The sequence below is a fragment of the Pseudorca crassidens genome, chromosome 2 (assembly GCF_039906515.1).
Source record: "Pseudorca crassidens isolate mPseCra1 chromosome 2, mPseCra1.hap1, whole genome shotgun sequence".
Classification (NCBI taxonomy): Eukaryota; Metazoa; Chordata; class Mammalia; order Artiodactyla; family Delphinidae; genus Pseudorca; species Pseudorca crassidens.
In genome coordinates, this window is record NC_090297.1 from 103,777,958 (window position 1) to 103,799,753 (window position 21,796).

The window sequence follows — 21,796 nt, forward strand, 5'->3', positions numbered from 1 at the left end:
AGAAAAAAGTGGTATTTATTACTAAGGAAATTGTTTAATAAATTAAGGTACATCCAAATCATAGACTAATATAATGCTATGAAAATAAGTTAGATCTCTAGATACTGTCCGGAAGTGATATTCATGATGTGTTGCCAAGAGAAAAAAGCATGTAGCAGAGTTAAAAACAAACATACCAAACCTAAACCAAAACCAAACATGAATACTCTCTTATATTTGTGCATGCATGCTTGTATAAGCATAGAACATGCCAAATCATTAATATTTCTGACTTTAGGGTCTTAGGACAGCCAGGTTAAGTTTGATTTCTTATAAAAGCATGTATTACTTTTGTAACTAAAAATTCCAATAAAAATGCAAACAAAAACAACTTCCTGCAGCAGATGCAGAGAGTTTACCAACTATGAACAAAGCACTGCCCTGGATTTTGGCATAGTTTCCTAAAGGCTTATCATCTGATGGAGGAAATAGCTTGGTGGAGACACTGTCATTTCAAGTTTAGCAGAAAGATCATTTCCTGTTATACCACACAAACTAGCACAAAATAACTTTGACCTTGTGATTTGTCAGTGTCATTTGTCTTTCCTTGGATTACCTTGAGAGAGCCTTCTAAAATAAAAGGAATCTTTTCCTTCTCTTTTTCTTTTTCTTGATCTGATATCTCTGTTTTGCTCATTTCTTTGTTACCTATAATCAGAGAAAATTAAATTTCTTAGTAAAACTCTCTAAAATAAGGTTTCATCGAAGGACCAAGCGTCTGGGTTGTAGGGGATCCCCATTCACTCATCTCTGAATTCTTTTTTTGCCATCTCTAGAGTAGACATCTGAAGTGGAACTGAGCTCTTTTAGGGATGAACAACTCACCATCTGTGGAGGCAGTACATTCCATTCTCAAAGTGTTGAGATTTTGAAGCTTTTAGTGAACTGGACTCTCTCTCACTAGAGTTTTAACCTAATTAATCCTAATTTAACCCCTTAAGACCACACAGAACAAATGTAACTTTTCTTTCTATACTGAAGCCCTCCTCTTGCCATCATAGTTATTCTGTTGTGAAGATTTACATCTGTCCTGACTTGAGAGGCCTCAAACTGAATGCAATACCTACCAGGTGTATTCCAATCCCAATTCCAAATAAACCATTTTCTGAATTTGGTCCATAGACACCCAGATAATTATTAAGCTTTTGGTTCTGCTCAGAAGCAGAATAAAGAAAAGGCAGTCAACCCACAATTTTTGCTACTAACAGTAAAGTATGGCCTGGACACGATTGTGAGAGGGCAGCCCTACCTGTCTTTTTAGATAGTCCCATCGAGTATTCCAATTACCTAGTGCTGTCCTGCTGCACCCCATCAGGAGGAAGGCTGAGTTGATGGATGGATTATGTAACCACTTTGGTGAAAGGTGAATGCTTCATCTTTGACTTGGTTTTCCAAGTTTTATTTTAGAATCAAGCCAAGCAAATTGGCTTTGGTAGTTTATAGTGGTTGCAAAAACTTTGGAAATTATATAGTTTTGCTTCTTTATAGGAAATCACTCTCAACTTGGTTATCAGAAACAATGAGTATTATTCACACAGAGCTCATTTCCTTTGTACGAACCCAGTGAAATATCTTTACTTTCCAGATGAATTACCTCAACATTTCACTTATTTATCAAGTATCCTTCCTCTTTTTCTCACCCTCTTCTCTCTGACTGACAGCATCAAAGCCAAGAAAATTGACAACAACAAAAATGAAAATATCTATTGATCCAACATCCTGTAGAGTCCATGTCACAGGCCCCCAGTAATCCGTTTTTCCTTCATTTTTAAATTCTAACTCCCAGTTAGTCTCGGGACTATTTTGTTTACTCTTCTAAGGAAGGTCTTGTTTTAATCTCACTTTGGAAGCCATAATGATTCTTACGGAGACATACTGACTCTGAATCTAACTCACATATTGCCAACAAAACTTAGATAGGTGAACCTATCAATCCCAGTAAAATAAAGACATTTGGCATTTCTCAGCATCACACTGGATCTGAATAGATTGAATCTTTCAGATCTGGCAGGAAGTATGGTCAATATAAGACAAGTATCAATCAATATACAACAAATATTTTCATCATATTTAGAATGCAGCTATTCTATTTTTTAGGGAAAGTGAAGAGTCTCAGAAATTTTGTGGATAACTCTTTTTAATCCTGAAATGTTCACTGTCTTGATTAAATTAATAAATAGAATGTCTTTGGACTTATGTATAAGTTCAACTGGTTACTTATTTTTAGATTTTTTAATAGAATAAATTTTGCTAGTAGAAGAAATTTTGGTACCAGCAGAAGATTTTATTTCCAGCTCATTCTTGGTCCTACTGATTTCCTCAGCCATTTTAGCTTCCTGATATACAGTTTCTTCTTTTATGATCCAATCTTGAATGGATTTTGCAACAAGTTCCAAATAATTCCTAAAAAAAAAGCAAAGAACAGCAGGTGACAATTGAGCTAATATTAGTTAAAGTCAACAAGTGCTTAAGATACTGATTGTGTAAATGAAATTTAAAAAAATGAACTGATTCTAAATTGCCCATGTAACAAATGTAATAGCAATATATCCTAGAATATATTTTGTACAAAGTAGTCATATATAAATATCCAATAAACATTTGAAAATTGTTCAGCTTCCTTCATGATTAAAGATGTATAAAATTAAAAATTAGATATTTCCATCCAAACCAAAGATTAAAATGCTTGATAATACCAAGAGTTGATGACGGTTTGGAGAAACAGTCATTCTCAATGCTATTAATTGGAGAGTAATATGGCAAAATCTCTTTTTAGGGCAATTTTATAGCACAATAGGTACTATCTTAATTGACTACCAGCTAAGTGACTCACTGTACTAGCTGAAACACTGCACTCTTGCTATAAAACTTACTGGCCCTTGAATACCCACATCCTAAATACTACACCCTAAGCTGCTTGTGCATTTATGTATACATCAGCATCTTATTGCTTACCAGGATTCAGTAATATTTGCTCCCAAATCCATTTATTCTATTTATACAGATTATTGTAATTATTTTAACTAAATGTTATGTACACTTACAATATATGAATGTCCAAAGAAAGTTGTTGCTAGGGAAAAAAGTTGAAATATTTAGGTTTGACAATAAAGATTAGTTACTGTCAAATTGTATGAAAGTGAGGATAAAAGTTTTGAAAAAATAAAGCTAGATGAATTCTATACTCAAGTTGCTTCATTATTTTCTTTAATTCTTGATCTCTTTTAAAGAAAAGAAATGCAAATTGGAAAAGAAGTAGTAAAACTGTCATGGTTTGCACATGACATGGTACTATACATAGAAAATCCTAAATATACTACCAGAAAACTACTAGACCTCATCAGTTAATTTGGTAAAGTTGTAGGATACAAAATTAATACACAGAAATCTGTTGCACTTCTATACACTAAAAATGAAATAGCAGAAAGAGAAATTAAGTAAACAATCCCACTTAATATTGCATCAAAAGGAATAAAATACCTAGGAATAAACCTATCTAAGGAGGCAAAAAACCTATACTCCAAAAACTATAAGACACTGATGAAAGAAACTGAAGAGGACACAAACAGATGGAAAGATATACTGTGTTCTTGGATTGGAAGAATCAATATGGTTAAAATGACCATACTAACCAAGGCTATCTATAGATCCAATGCAACCCCTATCAAATGCCCAATGGCATTTTTCACAGAACTAGAACAAAATTTTTAAAATTTGTATGGAAATACAAAAGACCCTGAATAGCAAAAGCAATCTTGAAAAAGAAGAATGGAGCTGGAGGAATCTATACTACAGACTCAGACTATACTACAAAACCACAGTAATCAAAACTGTATGGTACTGGCACAAAAAACAGAAACATAGACCAATGGAACAGGATAGAAAGCCCAGAAATAAACCCACACACTTCTGGGCAATTAAAATCTATGGCAAAGGAGGCAAGAATATACAAAACAATGGAGAAAAGATAGTCTCTTCAATAAGTGGTGCTGGGAAAACTGGACAGTTACATGTAAAAGAATGAAATTAGAACAGTCCCTAACACCATACACAAAAATAAACTCAAAATGGATTAAAGACCTAAATGTAAGGCCAGACACTATAAAAAGCTTAGCGGAAAACATAGGCAGAACACTCTTTGATATAAACTGCAGCAATACTTTTTTTGGATCTGTCTCCTAGAATAATGGAAATAAAAACAAAAATAAACAAATGGCTCCTAATTAAACTTAAAAGCTTTTGCACAACAAAGGAAACCATAAACAAAATGAAAAGATAACCTACAGAATGGGAGAAAATATTTGCAAACTATGTGATAGAGAAGGGATTGAGTTCCAAAATATACGAACAACACATACAGCTCAATAAAAAAAACAAACAAACAACCCAATCAAAAAATGCACAGAAAATCTAAATAGTCATTCTCCAATGAAGACATACAGATGGCCAATAGGCACATGAAAAAAATGCTCAATGTTGTTAATTACTAGAGAAATGCAAATCAAAACTACAATTAGGTTTCACCTCATACCAGTCAGAATGACCATCATCAAAAAGTCTAGGGCAGGGCCTCCCTGGTGGCGCAGTGGTTGAGAGTCCGCCTGCCGATGCGGGGGACGCGGGTTCGTGCCCCGGTCTGGGAGGATCCCACATGCCGCGCCACGGCCGCTGGGCCTGCGCGTCCGGGGCCTGTGCTCCGCAGTGGGAGAGGCTGCAGCAGTGAGAGGCCCGCGTACTGCAAAAAAAAAAAAAAAAAAGTCTAGGGCTTCCCTGGTGGTGCAGTGGTTGAGAGTCCGCCTGCTGATGCGGGGGACGCGGGTTCGTGCCCCGGTTCGGGAGGATCCCACATGCCGCGGAGCGGCTGGGCCCATGAGCCATGGCCGCTGAGCCTGCGCGTCCGGAGCCTGTGCTCCACAACGGGAGAGGCCACAACAGTGAGAGGCCCGCGTACCGCAAAAAAAAAAAAAAAAGAAAGAAAAAAGTCTACAAATAATAACTGCTGGAGAGGGTGTGGAAAAAAGGGAACTCTCCGGCACTGTTTGTGGGAATGTAAATTGGTACAGCCACTATGGGGAACAGTATGGAGTTTCCTTAAAAAACTAAAAATAGAGTAACCATATGATCCAGCAATCCCACTCCTGGGCATATATCCAGAGAAAACCATACTTTGAAAAGACACATGTACCCCAGTGTTCACTGCAGCACTATTTACAATAGCTAGGACATGGAAGCAACCTAAATGTCCATCAACAGAGAAATGGATGAAGAAGATGTGGTACATATATACAATGGAATATTACTCAGCCATAAAAAGGAACAAAACTGGTCACTTATAGAGATGTTGATAGACCTAGAGAGTGTCATACAGACCAAAGTAAGTCAGAAAGAGAAAAACAAATATCATATATTGATGCATATATATGGAATTTAGAAAAATGGTATAGATGATCTTATTTGCAAAGCAGAAATAGAGACACAGACATAGAGAACAAACGTATGGATACCAAGGGAGAAAGGGGTGGGGTGGGAGGATCTGGGAGATTGGGATTGACACATATACACTATTGATACTAGGTATAAAATAGACAACTAATGAGAACATACTATATAGCACAGGGAACTCTACTTAATGCACTGTGGTGACCTAAATGGGAAGGAAATCCAAAAAAGAGGGGATGTATGTATAGGTATAGCTGATTCATTTTGCTGTACAACAGAAACTAACAAAACATGGTAAAGCAACTATACTCCAATAAAAATTAAGTTAAAAATAATAAAAAAATTTAATAATAAAATACCTTATTTGCCTAAAAAAAGAGAAAGAAAGAAACTGAAAATTGTAGACTATGAATTATGGTTACACAACATCTTTATTTGGAAGGTAGAAGATATCTCAAACTCAGCATGCCCCAAATCAAACTCCTGATCTTCCACTCCAAACTGCTCATCAAGCCCTTTGGCCTCTTAGCTGATGGCAAGTCTGCACTTGTCATCAGGTTGAGTTGAATAGGTCAAATACCCTGAAGTTATCTTTGACTACTCTTGTTTCTCATGTTCTTCTTCCAATCTGTCAGGAAATCCAAATGATTTTTTAAAACATATTTAAAATACATTCAGAATCTGATCACTTCTCACTCCCTTTACCACTACCGTCCTGGTCTGTCACTACCACCTTTTGCTAGGATTGCTTCCATAGACTCCCAACAAGTCTCCTTGTTCCTACCTTCGACCCCTTGTAGTCTATTCTAGAGAGAGCAAGTAGGAAGATCTGTTTCATCCTTAAGTCATATCATGTCTCTCTTATGCTCAGGACCTTTCAATAAGTCTGCATTTCAAACAAAACCCAGAATCATTACTACTGATCTGTGATGAGAGAACACGGATATATATATTTCAAATGAGATAACAAAATAAGGAATATTTCAGCATGCAATGATTCAGGAAATTTGCCACCCACAGATACTTTCTGAAAGAACTACTCACAAATGTCTTCCAGCTGCATTAAGAAAAAACATCCAAGACAACATGGGATATAAGTAAGAGTTAAGAAATAATAAAATTTACAATTAAATGTAGGCAACTATTTATGCCACTTATTTATGATTAAAAAATATTACTTTACAATTGGAAATAAAATTTTTAGGCAATTTCTAAATCAAAGGTAGGAGATTTGTTGGGAGTAAGTGAAAATATGTTAAAGATTTTAACATTTTCTGTGAAATGATATTAATATTCTTTAACCCTAGCTATTATATAAAAAGGTTTAAATATGTGATTTAAAAGGATAAGTGTAACTTCTAGAAGAATATAAATAGAATGTATGACTTTTAAAAATCGCATGCTAAGAATGAGCTAAGAAAATTGAATCTAACAAAAGGAAGGAAAGGGATTAATCCTGAAGTAAAAATGTGTGTTTATAAATTTAATGGTAAGACACGGTCCCTGGCTGCCATCTTGGATGCAGCGTCCTTTGCCTCACTTCTGCACATGGCTCGCCTGAGCTGAAGTGTTGGTGGCAGCCATTCCACACTAGGAACTCTGGTCGGAAGAGCCGGATGCAATGCCTCTGCATGTGGCTCCCTGTGAGCAAGGGAAACCCGACTAAGCACAAAGGAAAAAAGCCATCTCAGAGCTGTGACTGTTTTCAAGGCTATTGTTTTTCTCTGTGGAACACTACCTTTGGGGCAAAGCAAGGAAGAAGCAGGTGATTCTAATGTGCAGCACAGAAGGAGAGACACTGCAGGCCAGCATCTCCAACTCTGAAGGCACTCCAGCCGTGTGGCTCACAGGGTCTTGGTGCTCCGACTGGGTGTCAGGCCTGACCCTCTGAAGTGTGAGAGCCAAGTTCAGGACATTGGTCCACCAGAGGCCTCCTGGCCCCACATAATACCAATCAGCGAGAGCTCTCCCAGAGATCTCCATCGCAATGCTAAGACCCAGCTCCAATCAACGACCAGCAAACTCCATTGTTGGACATCCCATGCCAAACAACTAGCAAGATGGGAACCCCACCCATTAGCAGAGAGGCCTCCTAAAATCATACTGAGTTCACAGACACCCCAAAACACACCACCAGATGTGGTCCTGCCCACCAAAAAGACAAGATTCAACTTCATCCACCAGAACACAGGCACTAGTCCCCTCCACAACGAAGCCTACACAACTCACTGAACCAACCTTAGCCACTGGGGTCAGACACCAAAAACAACAGGAACTACAAACATGCAGCCTGCAAAAAGGAGGCCCCAAACACAGTAAGTTAAGAAAAATGAGAAGACAGAGAAATACACAGCAGATGAAGGAGCAAGGTAAAAACCCACCAGATCAAACAAATGAACAGGAGATAGGCAGTCTACCTGAAAAAGAATTCAGAGTAATGAGAGTAAAGATGATACAAAATCTTGGAAATAGAATGGAGAAAATACAAGAACCATTTAACAAGGACCTAGAAGAACTAAAGAGCAAACAAACAATGATGAACACCACAATAAATGAAATCAAAATTTCTCAGAAGGAATCAATAGCAGAATAACTGAGGCAGAAGAACAGATAAGTGACCTGGAAGACAGAATAGTGGAAATAACTGCCACAGAGCAGAATAAAGAAAAAAGAATGAAAAGAATTGAGGACAGTCTCAGAGACCTCTGGGACAACATTAAATGCACCAACATTCAAATTATAGGGGTCCCAGAAGAAGAAGAGAAGAAAAAGAAAGGGACTGAGAAAATATTTGAAGAGACCATAGTTAAAAACTTCCTTAATATGGGAAAGGAAATAGTCAATCAAGTCCAGGAAGTGCAGAGAGTCCCATACAGGATAAATACAAGGAGAAATATGCCAAGACATATATTAATCAAATGATCAAAATTTAAATACAAAGAAAAAATATTAAAAGCAGCAAGGGAAAAACAACAAATAACATACAAAGGAATCCTCATAAGGTTAAGAGCTGATCTTACAGCAGAAATTCTGCAAGTCAGAAGGGAGTGGCAGGACATATTTAAAGTGATGAAAGGGAAAAACCAACAACCAAGATGACTCTACCCAGCAAGGATCTCATTCAGATTGCACGGAGAAATTAAAACCTTTTCAGACAAGCAAAACCTAAGAGAATTCAGCACCACCAAACCAGCTTTACAACAAACGCTAAAGGAACTTCTCTAGGCGGGAATCACAAGAGAAGGAAAAGTCCTACATAAACAAAACAAAACAAGTATGAAAATGGTAATAGGAACATACATATTGATAATTACCTTAAATGTAAATGGATTAAATGCACCAACCAAAAGACATAGACTGGCTGAATGGATACAAAAACAAGACCTGTATATATGCTGTCTACAAGAGACCCACTTCAGACCTAATGAAAGATATAGACTGAAAGTGAGGGGATGGAAAAAGATATTCCATGCAAATGGAAATCAAAAGAAAGGTGGACTAGCAATTCTCATATCAGACAAAATACACTTTAACATAAGGACTATTACAAGAGACAAAGAAGGACACTACATAATCATCAAGGGATCAAACCAAGAAGAAGATATAACAATTGTAAATATTTATGCACCCAACATAGCAGCACCTCAATACATAAGGCAAATGCTAACAGCCATAAAAGAGGAATTTGACAGTAGCACAATCATAGTACGGGACTTTAACACTCCACTTTCACCAATGGACAGATCAACCAAAATGAATATAAATAAGGAAACACAAGCTTTAAATGACAACTTAAACAAGATGGACTTAATTGATATTTATAGGACATTACATCCAAAAACAACAAAACACACTTTCTTCTCAAGAGCTCATGGACCATTCTCCAGGATAGATCATATCTTGGGTCACAAATCAAGCCTTGGTAAATTTATGAAAACTGAAATCATATCACGTATCTTTCCCGACCACAACGCTATGAGACTAGATATCAATTACAGGAAAAAAAATGTAAAAAATACAAACACATGGAGGCTAAACAAAATAAGCAGGAGATCACTGAAGAAATCAAAGATGAAATCAAAAAATACCTAGGAACAAAGGACAATGAAAACATGATGACCCAAAACCTATGGGGTGCAGCAAAAGCAGTTCTAAAAGGGAAGTTTATAGCAATACAATCCTACCTCAAGAAACAAGAAACACCTCAAATAAACAACCTAAACTTACACCTAAAGTAATTAGAGAGAGAAGAACAAAAAAACCCTAAACTTAGCAGAAGGAAAGAAATCATAACTATCAGATCAGAAATAAATGAAAAAGAGATGAAGAAAACAATAACAAAGATCAATAAAACTAAAAGCTCGTTCTTTGAGAAGATAAACAAAATTGACAAACCATTAGCCAGACTTATAAAGAAAAAGAGGAAGAATCAACAGAATTAGAAATGAAAAAGGAGAAGTAACAACTGACACTGCAGAAATACAAAGGATCATGAGAGATTACTACAAGCACCTATATGGCAATAAAATGGACAACCTGGAAGAAATGGACCAATTCTTAGAAAAGCACAACCTTCTGAGACTGAACCAGGAAGAAATAGAAGATATAAATAGACTGATCAGAAGCACTGAAATTGAAACTGTGATTAAAAATCTTCTAACAAACAAAAGCTCAGGACCAGATGGCCTCGCAGGTGAATTCTATCAAATATTTAGAGAAGAGCTAACACCTATCCTTCTCAAACTCTTCCAAAATATAGCAGAAGGAGGAACACTCCCAAACTCATTCTACAAGACCACCATCACCCTGATACCAAAACCAGACAAAGACGTTACAAAAAAAGAAAACTACAGGCCAATAACACTGCTGAACATAGATGCAAAAATCCTCAACAAAATACTAGCAAACAGAATCCAGCAGCACATTAAAAGGATCATACACAATGATCAAGTGGGGTTTGTCCGAGGAATGCAAGAATTCTTTAATATATGCAAATCAATCAATGTGATACACCATATTAACAAATTGAAAGATGAAAACCATATAATAATCTCAATAGATGCAGAAAAAGCTTTCAACAAAATTCAACACCCATTTATGATAAAAAAAACTCTCCAGAAAGTAGTCATAGAGGGAACTTACATCAACATAATAAAGCCCATATATGACAAACCCACAGCCAACATTGTTCTCAATGGTAAAAAACTGAAACCATGTCCATTTAAGATTAGGAACAAGGTTGCTCACTCTCACCAGTATTATTCATAGTTTGGAAGTTTTAGCCACAGGAATCAGAGAAGAAAATGAAATAAAAGGAATCCAAATTGGAAAAGAAGTAAAGCTGTCACTGTTTGCAGAGGACATGATACTATACATACAGCATCCTAAAGATGCTACCAGAAAACTACTAGAGCTAATCAATGAATTTGGCAAAGTAGCAGGGTACAAAATTAATGCACAGAAATCTCTTGCATTCGTATACACTAATGATGAAAAATCTGAAAGAGAAATTAAGCAAATGCTCCCATGTACCACTGCAACAAAAAGAACAAAATACCTAGGAATAAACCTACCTAAGGAGACAAAATACCTACAGCAGAAAACTATAAGACACTGATGAAAGAAAGTAAAGATGATACAAACAGATGGAGAGATATACCATGTTCTTGGATTGGAAGAATCAACATTGTGAAAATGACTATACTACCCAAAGCAATCTACAGAGTCAATGCAATCCCTATCAAACTATCAATGGCATTTTTCACAGAACTAGAAGAAAAAATATCACAATTTGCTTGGAGACACAAAAGACCCCGAAGAGCCAAAGCAACCTTGAGAAAGTAAAATGGAGCTGGAGGAATCAGGCTCCCAGACTTCAGGCTGTACTACAAGGCTGCAGTAATCAAGACAATATGGTACTGGCACAAAAACAAATATAGATCAATGGAACAGGCTAGAAAGCCCAGAGAGAAACCCATGCACATACAGTCACCTTATGTTTGATAAAGGAGGCAAGAATATACAGTGGAGAAGAGACAGCCTATTCAATAAGTGGTGCTGGGAAAACTGGACAGCTACATGTAAAAGAATGAAATTAGAACACTCGCTAACACCATACACAAAAATAAACTCAAAATGGATTAAAGACCTAAATGTAAGGCCAGACACTATCAAACTCTTAGAGGAAAACATAGGCAGAACACTCTATGACATAAATCACAGCAAGATCCTTTTTGACCCACCTCCTAGAGAAATGGAACTAAAAACAAAAATAAACAAATGGGACCTATGAAACTTAAAAGCTTTTGCACAGCAAAGGAAACCAGAAACAAGATGAAAAGACAACCCTCAGAATGGGAGAAAATATGTGCAAATGAAGCAACTGACAAAAGGATTAATCTCCAAAATTTACAAGCAGCTCATGCAGCTCAGTATGAAAAAAACAAACAACCCAATCCAAAAATGGGCAGAAGACCTAAATAGACATTTCTTCATAGAAGATATACAGATTGCCAACAAGTACATGAAAGGATGCTCAACATCACTAATCATCAGAGAAATGAAAATCAGAACTATAATGAGGTATCACCTTATACCAGTCAGAATGGCCATCATCAAAAAATCTACAAGCAGTAAATGCTGGAGAGGGTATGGAGAAAAGGGAACCCTCTTGCATTGTTGGTGGGAATGTAAATTGATACAGCCACTATGGAGAACAGTATGGAGGTTCCTTAAAAAACTAAAAATAGAACTACCATACAACCCAGCAATCCCACTACTGGGCATACACCCTGAGAAAACCATAATTCAAAAAGAGAAATGCACCGTAATGTTCATTGCAGCACTATTTACAATAGCCAGGACATGGAAGCAACCTAAGTGTCCATTGACAGATGAATGGATAAAGACGACGTGGCACATATATACAATGGAATATTACTCAGCCATAAAAAGAAACAAAATTGAGTTATTTGTAGTGAGGTGGATGGACCTAGAGTCAGTCATACAGAGTGAAGTAAGTCAGAAAGAGAAAAACAAATACCGTATGCTAACACATATATATGGAATCTAAAAAAATAAAGAGGTTCTGAAGAACGTAGAGGCAGGACAGGAACAAAAACTCAAATGTAGATAATGGACTTGAGGACACAGGGAGGGGGAAGGGTAAGCTGAGACGAAGTGAGAGAGTGGCATTGACATATATACACTACCAAATGTAAAATAGATAGCTAGTGGGAAGCAGCTGCATAGCACAGGGAGATCAGCTCGGTGCTTTGTGACCACCTAGAGGGGTGGGGTAGGGAGTGTGGAAGGGAGACGCCAAAGGGAGGAGATAAGGGGATATATGTATATGTATAGCTGATTCACTTTGTTATAAAGCAGAAACTAACACACCATTGTAAAGCAATTATACTCCAATAAAGATGTTAAAATAAATAAATAAGTAAATAAATAAATAAATAGAAATCCCGAAGAGTCTAATAACCATGACAGAAGTTGTATCAGTAATTAAACATCATCCCAAGTCCAGATATTCTTATTTGGAAGTTTTACCATATGCCAAAGGAACATATATCTTAGTCTTGCACAAACTCATTCAGAAAATCAAAAAATAGAAATGAAAAAGGAGAACATCCACCCATTAATTTACGAAGCTAATAAAATCCCAATACGAAAGCCAGACAAGAACGTTTAAAGAAAGGAAAATTATAGCTGAGTCTTACCCACGAATACAGGTCCAAATATTGTAAATAATCTATTAGCAAACCTAATGCAGTAATTTATAAAAAAAGATATCATAATGGACAAATTGGATTTTCACAGGAATAAGGTTGAACACTAGGATATCGATTAATAAAATTTAGCACTTTAACGAATAAAAAAGAACACCTAAATTGATGTAGAAAAATCATTTGATATGATTTAATAGTTACTTATGATTAAGAACTCAGAGCAAACTAGTAACAGGAGGAACTTTTCTAACCTAATAAGGAGTATTTACATAAACCCTACAGCAGAAAAACAAAAGCAAAAACATACTTAATAGATGAATATTCAAAACCTAGAGCAAGACAAGGATGTTCTCAAAATTGTATTGGAAGTCCTAGTCGGCAAAGAAATGAAAAATATAATTACTGGAATGAGAAACAAAACAAAGAAAAGCACAGTTTAAGATATTAGCTTGGTACATCTGTTGCGTGCCTTAATTTTGAAAAATCATCTCATGACTTTAAAATGTGTGTTCCCATGTATGCACACAACCATGTATGTTGTGGTACATCTGTTGTGTGCCTTAATTTTGAAAAATCATCTCATGACTTTAAAATGTGTGTTCCCATGTATGCACACAACCTGTTTCCCCAATTATTATACAGGACCATGTTCGTCCTATCTTTCTGTATCCCTTAGGACTAAAACAATTCTATACAAATAATAAATACTGAACATACATTAACCAGTATTGAAAAATAATGAAAAGTCCTCATTATTAATAAGGAGAGAAAGCAAAATTTTAAGTTAGCAATGGAATAAGGATCTGGGAAGAAAAAAAAATTACTGATTCCTAGAGGCCTCAGTTTGCTGGGAACCTGACTGCATGTGCCACTCAACTGCCCTACTTTTGAGTCTTCCCTAGATCAAGTGGAGTTACCACAAACCAGCATGCAGAATGTCATGTTTTGTAGTTCCTACTTTAAATCTTTCAGAGGCTGTTTTATTGGAGTCTAAATGAATCAAATGTAATTTAGTAATATCCCCACTAGATTCAATGGGATAGGGAATGACATCTGTCTTCCTTGGGGAGATAGTTTCAATGCCTATCACAGTGCCTGGCACACACATTCAACTTGGTGAGCTGAATTGAATCTATAGTATCACACAAATGTTTTTATCAAGTTTAACCACCCAGCTTAGGCTATAAGAACTAAAAACTAGGTAACTAGCAAACTAAGCTAAGACAACTAACTAACCAAACTATCTAAGTTGGTTACCTGAATCCAACATTAGAGTGAAGAGCAATGTTCCAATGTTCACAGTGCAGACGTTGCAAATTCATTGGATTATGAAAGACCAACAGTAAAGCGTTATCTTGGGTGTGGTAATAAGAATCAATACACTTGTATTGCTGATTGGCTTCTTGAAGAACCTGAAAATCAAAACAAATCCATTGTTGTGTCTTTTTATCCCAAGAGAAGGGTTTCCTGCTAGGGCATTTCTCTGCCCCCTTCTTTTTCTCCACTTATCTCCATGATGTTAGTCAAGGTGAGAGCATAGATGGCAGACGTTTTCAGGAGCATTTTAGCAACTTTTAAAGAAAAACAAATCCTAGGCTAAAGGCATAGAGGCATTTGCTCAAGTGTTCTTCATTAACGCTGGGAGATAATAATTAAGTCTAGGAGTTTTTTATTTAACGTTTTCCATGCCTTCATATAGATCATCTCATTTTGTCATCATAAAAGCCCCAGATAAATAGGTATGATTATTTTTTCCATTTCAAAATATTAAAAGCTGCATTTTTCAGCATCAGTTGTGGCCAAGAGGGGATAAGATACTCGTCCAAGAATATGGAGTCCCTAAGTTCTGGTGCCAGGGCTCATACCAGTCTTTCGACTCTACATGTCACATTTCACACTCCACACAGTGCTCTCCACTACACCACGCTGTAGTACAGAGACATGCTGTGAGCGGTCCTCCTGATATTGTTTCTACATGACTTCTATCCCTGGCCCTTTCCAAAACATTCTATCTTCAGCATTGCAACTGCAGCCACAAACAGAGGGGCAGAGTAGGCAGCTCACTGTCCTGTTGCCTTTTCCTTATGCCAACCAACATAAAGAAATATATGCATAGGGAAAGCAATTAGACAGCTGTGGGGTTTTGTTTTTCTTGTCTATATCAATTCGGTGGTGGCAGCTTTCTGTTCTCTACCTTTCAGATGATCTGAAGGCATGGAATTGCACATTATGTCAGGAAAGGACTGTTTTACTTTTGCTTTCAATTTTACACTGGTAGCATAACTAAAATAATATATGTACTTCCCCAATCTAGTCCCCTCTATGAGTGTCTTTATGAAGTGGCATTTAAATTTTTACATCTGTTCCCTGAGAGCCAATACAAGAAACACACATGTGGTAAATATTTTTGCATTTAAAAAATTTTGCTATGTGGGGTGCTATCCATTACTTTACTTTTTTTGGCAAATTCCTTTCATATTTTAAGTCCAAAAAACAAATATTTTTATTTCTGATGAACCTGTATTCTTCCTTGTATTAGAGAGCTCCACAATCTTTGTGTTTCCACATTTACTTTGACTGCTGGGGTAGACATCTATTAAGTATGTTTTTGTTTTTTGTTTTGTTTGCTGTAGGGTTTATGTAACCTAATACTCCTTATTAGGTTAGAAAAGTTCCTCCTGTTACTAGTTTGCTCTGAGTTCTTAATCATTAGTGACTATTAAATCATATCAAATGATTTTTCTGCATCAATTTAGGTGTTCTTTTTTATTCTTTAATCTGTTAAAGTGTTAAATTTTATTAATAGATATTCTAGTGTTCAACTTTACATTCCTGTGAAAATTCAAATTGTACATTATGTTTTCTTTTTTTTTTTATAAATTACTGCATTTTGTTTGCTAATAGCACTAAGTTTCTCAGAGCTGTAGCTGTTCTTAATATTTGATAAGCTTTCATACAATGTATTTCCTGTCCTTTTTAAAAACTTGGCCACAGCACTGTAAATCAACTATACTCCAATAAAATAAATTTTAGACACTTGGCTTTTACCTATTTTTCTGCATTAATATTGTTGTTCTCATTAACTACTTTTCTCATTAAAAATGAAGACCTACTATGTGCCAGGCACCATGTAGGTTCTAGAAAAACAAAATGAACAAGATAGGTAAGATTTTTCTCCAAAATCTGATTAAGATTTTTCTAGAGAATTCTGGAGTTCAGAGATGTGTGTCTAAGAAGATGAAATTGATGGAACATCTGATATGGACAGAAGGGATTGGCATGGACCAAGAGTGGAGCAGGCTGATGACTAGGAGGATATTACAGTAGATGGAGAGGATGGTACTTGAATTAAAGTAGGAGCAGTGGAGATGGTGAAGAGCTTGAAGATATATTTTGACATTATACCCTCAAAACTTGATGGATCAGACATGCAGGACAAAGGAAAAGCTGAAGTAAGGAATGACTCTTAGCCTTTTGGCTTGATGGTGACATTTTCTGAGATGGATGAGGGGAGAAACATGCTTAGGTGGGAAAATTATCTGCTTCATGTGGGACACTAAATATTTAAGAGGCCTATCAGAAATTCAAGTGGAATTTAGAGGTAGGGACAGTAATGTGGAGCTCAAGATAGAGATAATTTGGAAGATAAAATTCTATGAGTCATTAGGGTTAGACATATATAATAGATGAAATCATTAAAAGAATGTTTACAGAGGAAAGAAGAAAATTCAGGACTGAGACTTGAGGCACTTCAATATTTAGATGTTAGGTGGAGGAGAAGTATTAGACAAAATTCCAAATGGAGCACTGAGGAGGAATCCAGTATGGTGTCTTGGAAACCAAGAGCGAAGAGTGTATCACAGGGAATGGATCAGCTTTGTTGATGAAAAGGTCAAGGAAGATGAACAGAGATAAGTGTTCATTTAGGTTTGGCAGGACAATTATGTGTGACCTTGAAAAGTGAAGCTTCATGGAGTGGGAAGGACAGAGCTAAATCAAAATAGTCTGAAGTGAACTTCCAGTTAAAAATGGAAGATTAAACACATGTACTCCCTAACCCCTCAGTAAAGGAACTGTAAAAATTTTGAGTTTTAATATCACAAAGTTGAAGGCCACAGAAGAGGAGACAAAGGCAACAGCATTTTAGAAGGTAGAAAGCAGAAGGATAAGTGGTAACAGATTTAGCAGAACATGGAAAGCCAAATCCTAAGAGTAGTTTTAAGAGAGACCAGACGGAACTTTATCTGTGTGCAGAAATACAGAAAGGCTTAAGAAATGGCAGAGTGAGGTACCTCCGAAAGTGGAGTGAAAGTGGCATTGAAAATAGGAAGTCTTTTAAGAAGCCTCAACAGTCCTGAGCAGCCGGGGGACTGTCCGTCTCCCACCTCAGCAGAAGGGAGATTTATTACCAACACAAGGTGACCCTGTGGATTCTAAGAAGAGGGACCCTAGGCACCACTGAAGGAGACCTATACCACAGAAAAAAGAGAATTCTGTAAAAGTCTAAATTGGCATGGTCCAAGAGAAATATAAGGTAAGCCACAAATGTGAGCCATGTGTGTAATATAAAATTTTATAGTAGCCATATTTTATAGTAGCCATATTTTTAAAGAGGTAAAATTATAACTGTATGTTTTATTTAACCTAATATGTCAAAAATATATTATCATTTCAATATGTAATCAATGTAAAAATTGCTAATGAAATGTATCACCTTCTTTTTCAACTAAATCCTTAAAAATCTGGTGTGCACAGCATTTATATAGCTATACTTATGTAGTGTATAGCCTACTTACAGCCCATCTCACTTTAACTCACAACATTTCAAGTACTCAGAAGCTACATGTGACTAGTGATTACCACATTGGACAACGCAGATCTGGAAGCTGAGTGGGAAGACACCTTAAACTCTTTCCCTCTATCACTCAGCTCCTAAAACCCTGACTGGTAAGTTATATCTTGAAGACAGGAGATTAGATTTTTCTTTTCTTCCTGGAGACTCTAAATGGCCCAAGAGTACAGAACTAATACTTTAACACTGATGGGTCTCCCAAGAAAACCCCCCAGCCAAATTACCCAACAACGAAGTCCAGTTGTTGACAACTTCCCTCTACCCTGACCTCAGGTAGCACTTCCTATCATATTTTTAGTGTCTCATTAATATGAACAAAGAGGCAAATACCATTAGATATTATTCTCCAATATGAAAAATGAAAATCTCCCCTCCTCTCCCCCAAAAAACAAAAAGTTAAAAAAAAAATTTGAGGAAAAGAGACAATGCAGGGAGAAGACACTATGACTTCAAAGGACTTTAATATCCTCATAGAGATAAGAGAAGATATGGTACCAGGGAATGTGAACAGTGTGCTCTATAAAGGTAATTTTTAATTATAAATAGAACTTAAAGAAATTAACATTATAACAACAGACACAGAAGACCCAATAGAAAAAGCAGAGCCATATTTCCAGAATAAGAAGAAAAGGTGTTGTAAACTAGGAGGGAAAAGGTAAAGAAACTGGAAGTTCAGTCCAGGAAGTCCAACACCAGAATAATAGGAGTTTCAGGAAGAAAGACTAAAAAAAACAGAGGGGAGATGATTTAGAGTGATGATTGTATAACATTTCCCAGAATATAAAGACAGGAGTCTCTGGATTATACTGGGCTCCCCAGTACAATATGAGGAATAGAACCACATACCAAGGCACATCAACAGGAAATCTAGAACACTGGAACAAAGAGAAAATCTTAAAAACCTTACAGAGAGAAGAAAAAAAAAAAAAACAGACTAAAGTGATCAGGAATCAGAATTTCATTCTTTTTTCTCAAGGACAATCTGGAAAGCTAAAAGACTATTGAAGAATGCCTTCAAAATGTCAAAGGGAAATACTTTTTTTTTTTTTTGCGGTACGCGGGCCTCTCACAGTTGTGGCCTCTCCCGTTGCGGAGCACAGGCTCTGGATGCGCAGGCTCAGCGGCCATGGTTCTCGGGCCCAGCCGCTCCGCAGCATGTGGGGTCTTCCTGGACCGGGGCACGAACCCGTGTCTGCTGCATCGGCAGGCGGACTCTCAACCACTGCACCACCAGGGAAGTCCAGGAAAGTACCCTTTAACTTAGCATTTTATGTAAAGCCAAACTGGCAGTCAAATGTAAGGATAGAATTAAGATACTTTCAAACATCCAATGCCTCAAAAATTTATGGAAGCAACTTGAAGAGACAGTCCCCTACAAAAAGAGTAACCCAAGAGAGAGGATAACATGGGATTCAGAGGACAGAGTATCTAACTGGAAATAGAGGCAAAGGACGTGGCCATGATAGTGAAGGGAGATCGCAGGACCACAGCTGTGCAGCAGGCTTTCTCTGAAAATTGGTAGAATTTTCTTTGCTGCTTTGTAGCTTCTGGCAGTGGCCATCAATCCTTGGTGTATTTTGGCTTGCATCTGCCTCATTCTAATCTCTGCCTCTCTGGTCACAAAATATTCTCCCTGTGTGTCTTTGTCTTTACTTGGTATTTTCTTCTTCTTACAAGGATGTCAGTCATATTTGATTAGAGCTCACCATAATGCCCTCATCCTAACTTGATTACATCTTTTAGACACCCTAATTCCAAATAAGGTAACACTTTTAGGTCGTGGTGTAAGGATTCTAAAAATTCTTTTCGGGGACACTGTTGAACACATAAGAATCCACACTGTGGCCTCTCAAATTCATATCCTCCCGATATGTAAAATATATTCACCCAATCCCAATATCCCTCAAAGTTTTAACCCCTTCCAGCATCAACTCTAAGGCCCAAATTTTACCTAAATATCTTCAAAATCAGTTATGGGTGAGACTCAGTTCCTGGTCCCTCCTTGGGCAAAATTCCTATTCACGTGTGACCCTGTGAACCCAGAAGACAAGTAGAGGGCAACCAGAGGTTGAGAGCACACAGGAAAGGCATTGCTTAGACAACAAAATTGATAGAATACCTGTCAGGTCTGAATGGATTGAAAGGAGATTTACTCTTTGGTAGAGAATTTGGGGGGTAGTAATGATAAATGAATAACAAACTAAACAAATGAAAAGGAAATGTAATCATAGAATACTATACAGTTCAGTTGTGAATAGTTTTTATATAATTGAAATAAGGTAAATCTTGAAATCTAACCAAAAATTATGATATAGTTAACAGTGTTGGAGAATGGCAAGGAGAAATGCTGCTGTGAGGGTAGGAGTGTATGAATGAATGTATGTGCACGTGTGTGTGTTTGTGTGTGTGTGTATGTGTCTGAGTGTGTGTTATATGGAGGGTGGGCAAGCTGTCTTCTCAAGAAGGAGTTAATTGATGATGATGCCCCAAACTAAAACTAAGACTAAATATACTTGTTACTGAGAGACAATTAAGTAACAAAAGAAACAGGTAAATACCTGGAAGATTTTTACCTCTGGGAATTTTGGCATGGGAGTGGGTGGGAGCTGTTATTTTTCGTAAGACTCTTTATACAATTTTTTGGCTTTAAAAATATGTGGATGATTATGGAGAACAGTATGGAGGTTCCTTAAAAAACTAAAAATAGAACTACCATACAATCCAGCAACCCCACTACTGGGCATATACCCTGAGAAAACCATAATTTGAAAAGAGTCATGTACCACAATGTTCACTGCAGCACTATTTACAATAGCCAGGACATGGAAGCAACCTAAGTGTCCATCAACAGATGAATGGATAAAGGAGATGTAGCATAGATATACAATGGAATATTACTCAGCCATAAAAAGAAATGAAATTGAGTTATTTGTAGTGAGGTGGATGGGCCTAGAGTCTGTCATACAGAGTGAAGTAAGTCAGAAAGAGAAAAACAAATACCATATGCTAACACATATATATGGAATCTAAAAAAAAAAAAAAAAGGTTCTGAAGAACCTAGGGGCAGGACAGGAATAAAGACACAGACGTAGAGAATGGATTTGAGGACATGGGGAGGGGGATGGGTAAGCTGGGACGACGCGAGAGAGTGGCATGGACATATATACACTACCAAATGTAAAACAGATAGCTAGTGGGAAGCAGCCGCATAGCACAGGGAGATCAGCTCGGTGCTTTGTGACCACATAGAGGGGTGGGATAGGGAGGGTGGGAGGGAGGCTCAAGAGGGAGGAGATATGGGGATATATGTATATGTATAGCTAATTCACTTCGTTTTAAAGCAGAAAGTAACACACCATTGTAAAGCAATTATACTCCAATAAAGATGTTTAAAAAATGTGGATGTAAAACTTTGATAAAAGTAAAATTGAAATTAAAAAGATAAAACAAAAGAGTACAGGTTTTTGCATAAAACGTAAAAGCAACAAGAAGTTCATTTTAGCGTTACTCATTATTTTGCATAGTGGTTAAGGGCACAAGTTCTGGGGCTGGATTTCTTGGGCTCGTATCTTGCTTCTCTCACTCATCAGCCATGTGACCTTGGACAAAAGTTACTGTTGGTCAAGGTGCCTCAGTTTTCTACTATTTAAATAGTTTCTACTTCACAGGATTATTGAAGAGATTAAATAAGCTAATAATACATATTAATCATTGACTAGCATATGGTAAGTGC

General features: G+C 36.9%; 1 protein-coding gene across 1 annotated transcript in view; it reads right to left on the reverse strand.

The window, feature by feature from the left end:
* SPAG17 (sperm associated antigen 17) overlaps nucleotides 1–21,796 on the reverse strand; it is a 218,473-nt gene that overhangs the window by 99,628 nt on the left and 97,049 nt on the right. The window contains exons 18-20 of the mRNA XM_067710299.1: nucleotides 14,469–14,623; nucleotides 2,261–2,442; nucleotides 596–687 (exon numbers count right to left, since the gene is read on the reverse strand). Coding sequence (XP_067566400.1) covers nucleotides 596–687; nucleotides 2,261–2,442; nucleotides 14,469–14,623 — 429 coding nt within the window. The remainder of the gene's footprint in view (nucleotides 1–595; nucleotides 688–2,260; nucleotides 2,443–14,468; nucleotides 14,624–21,796) is intronic.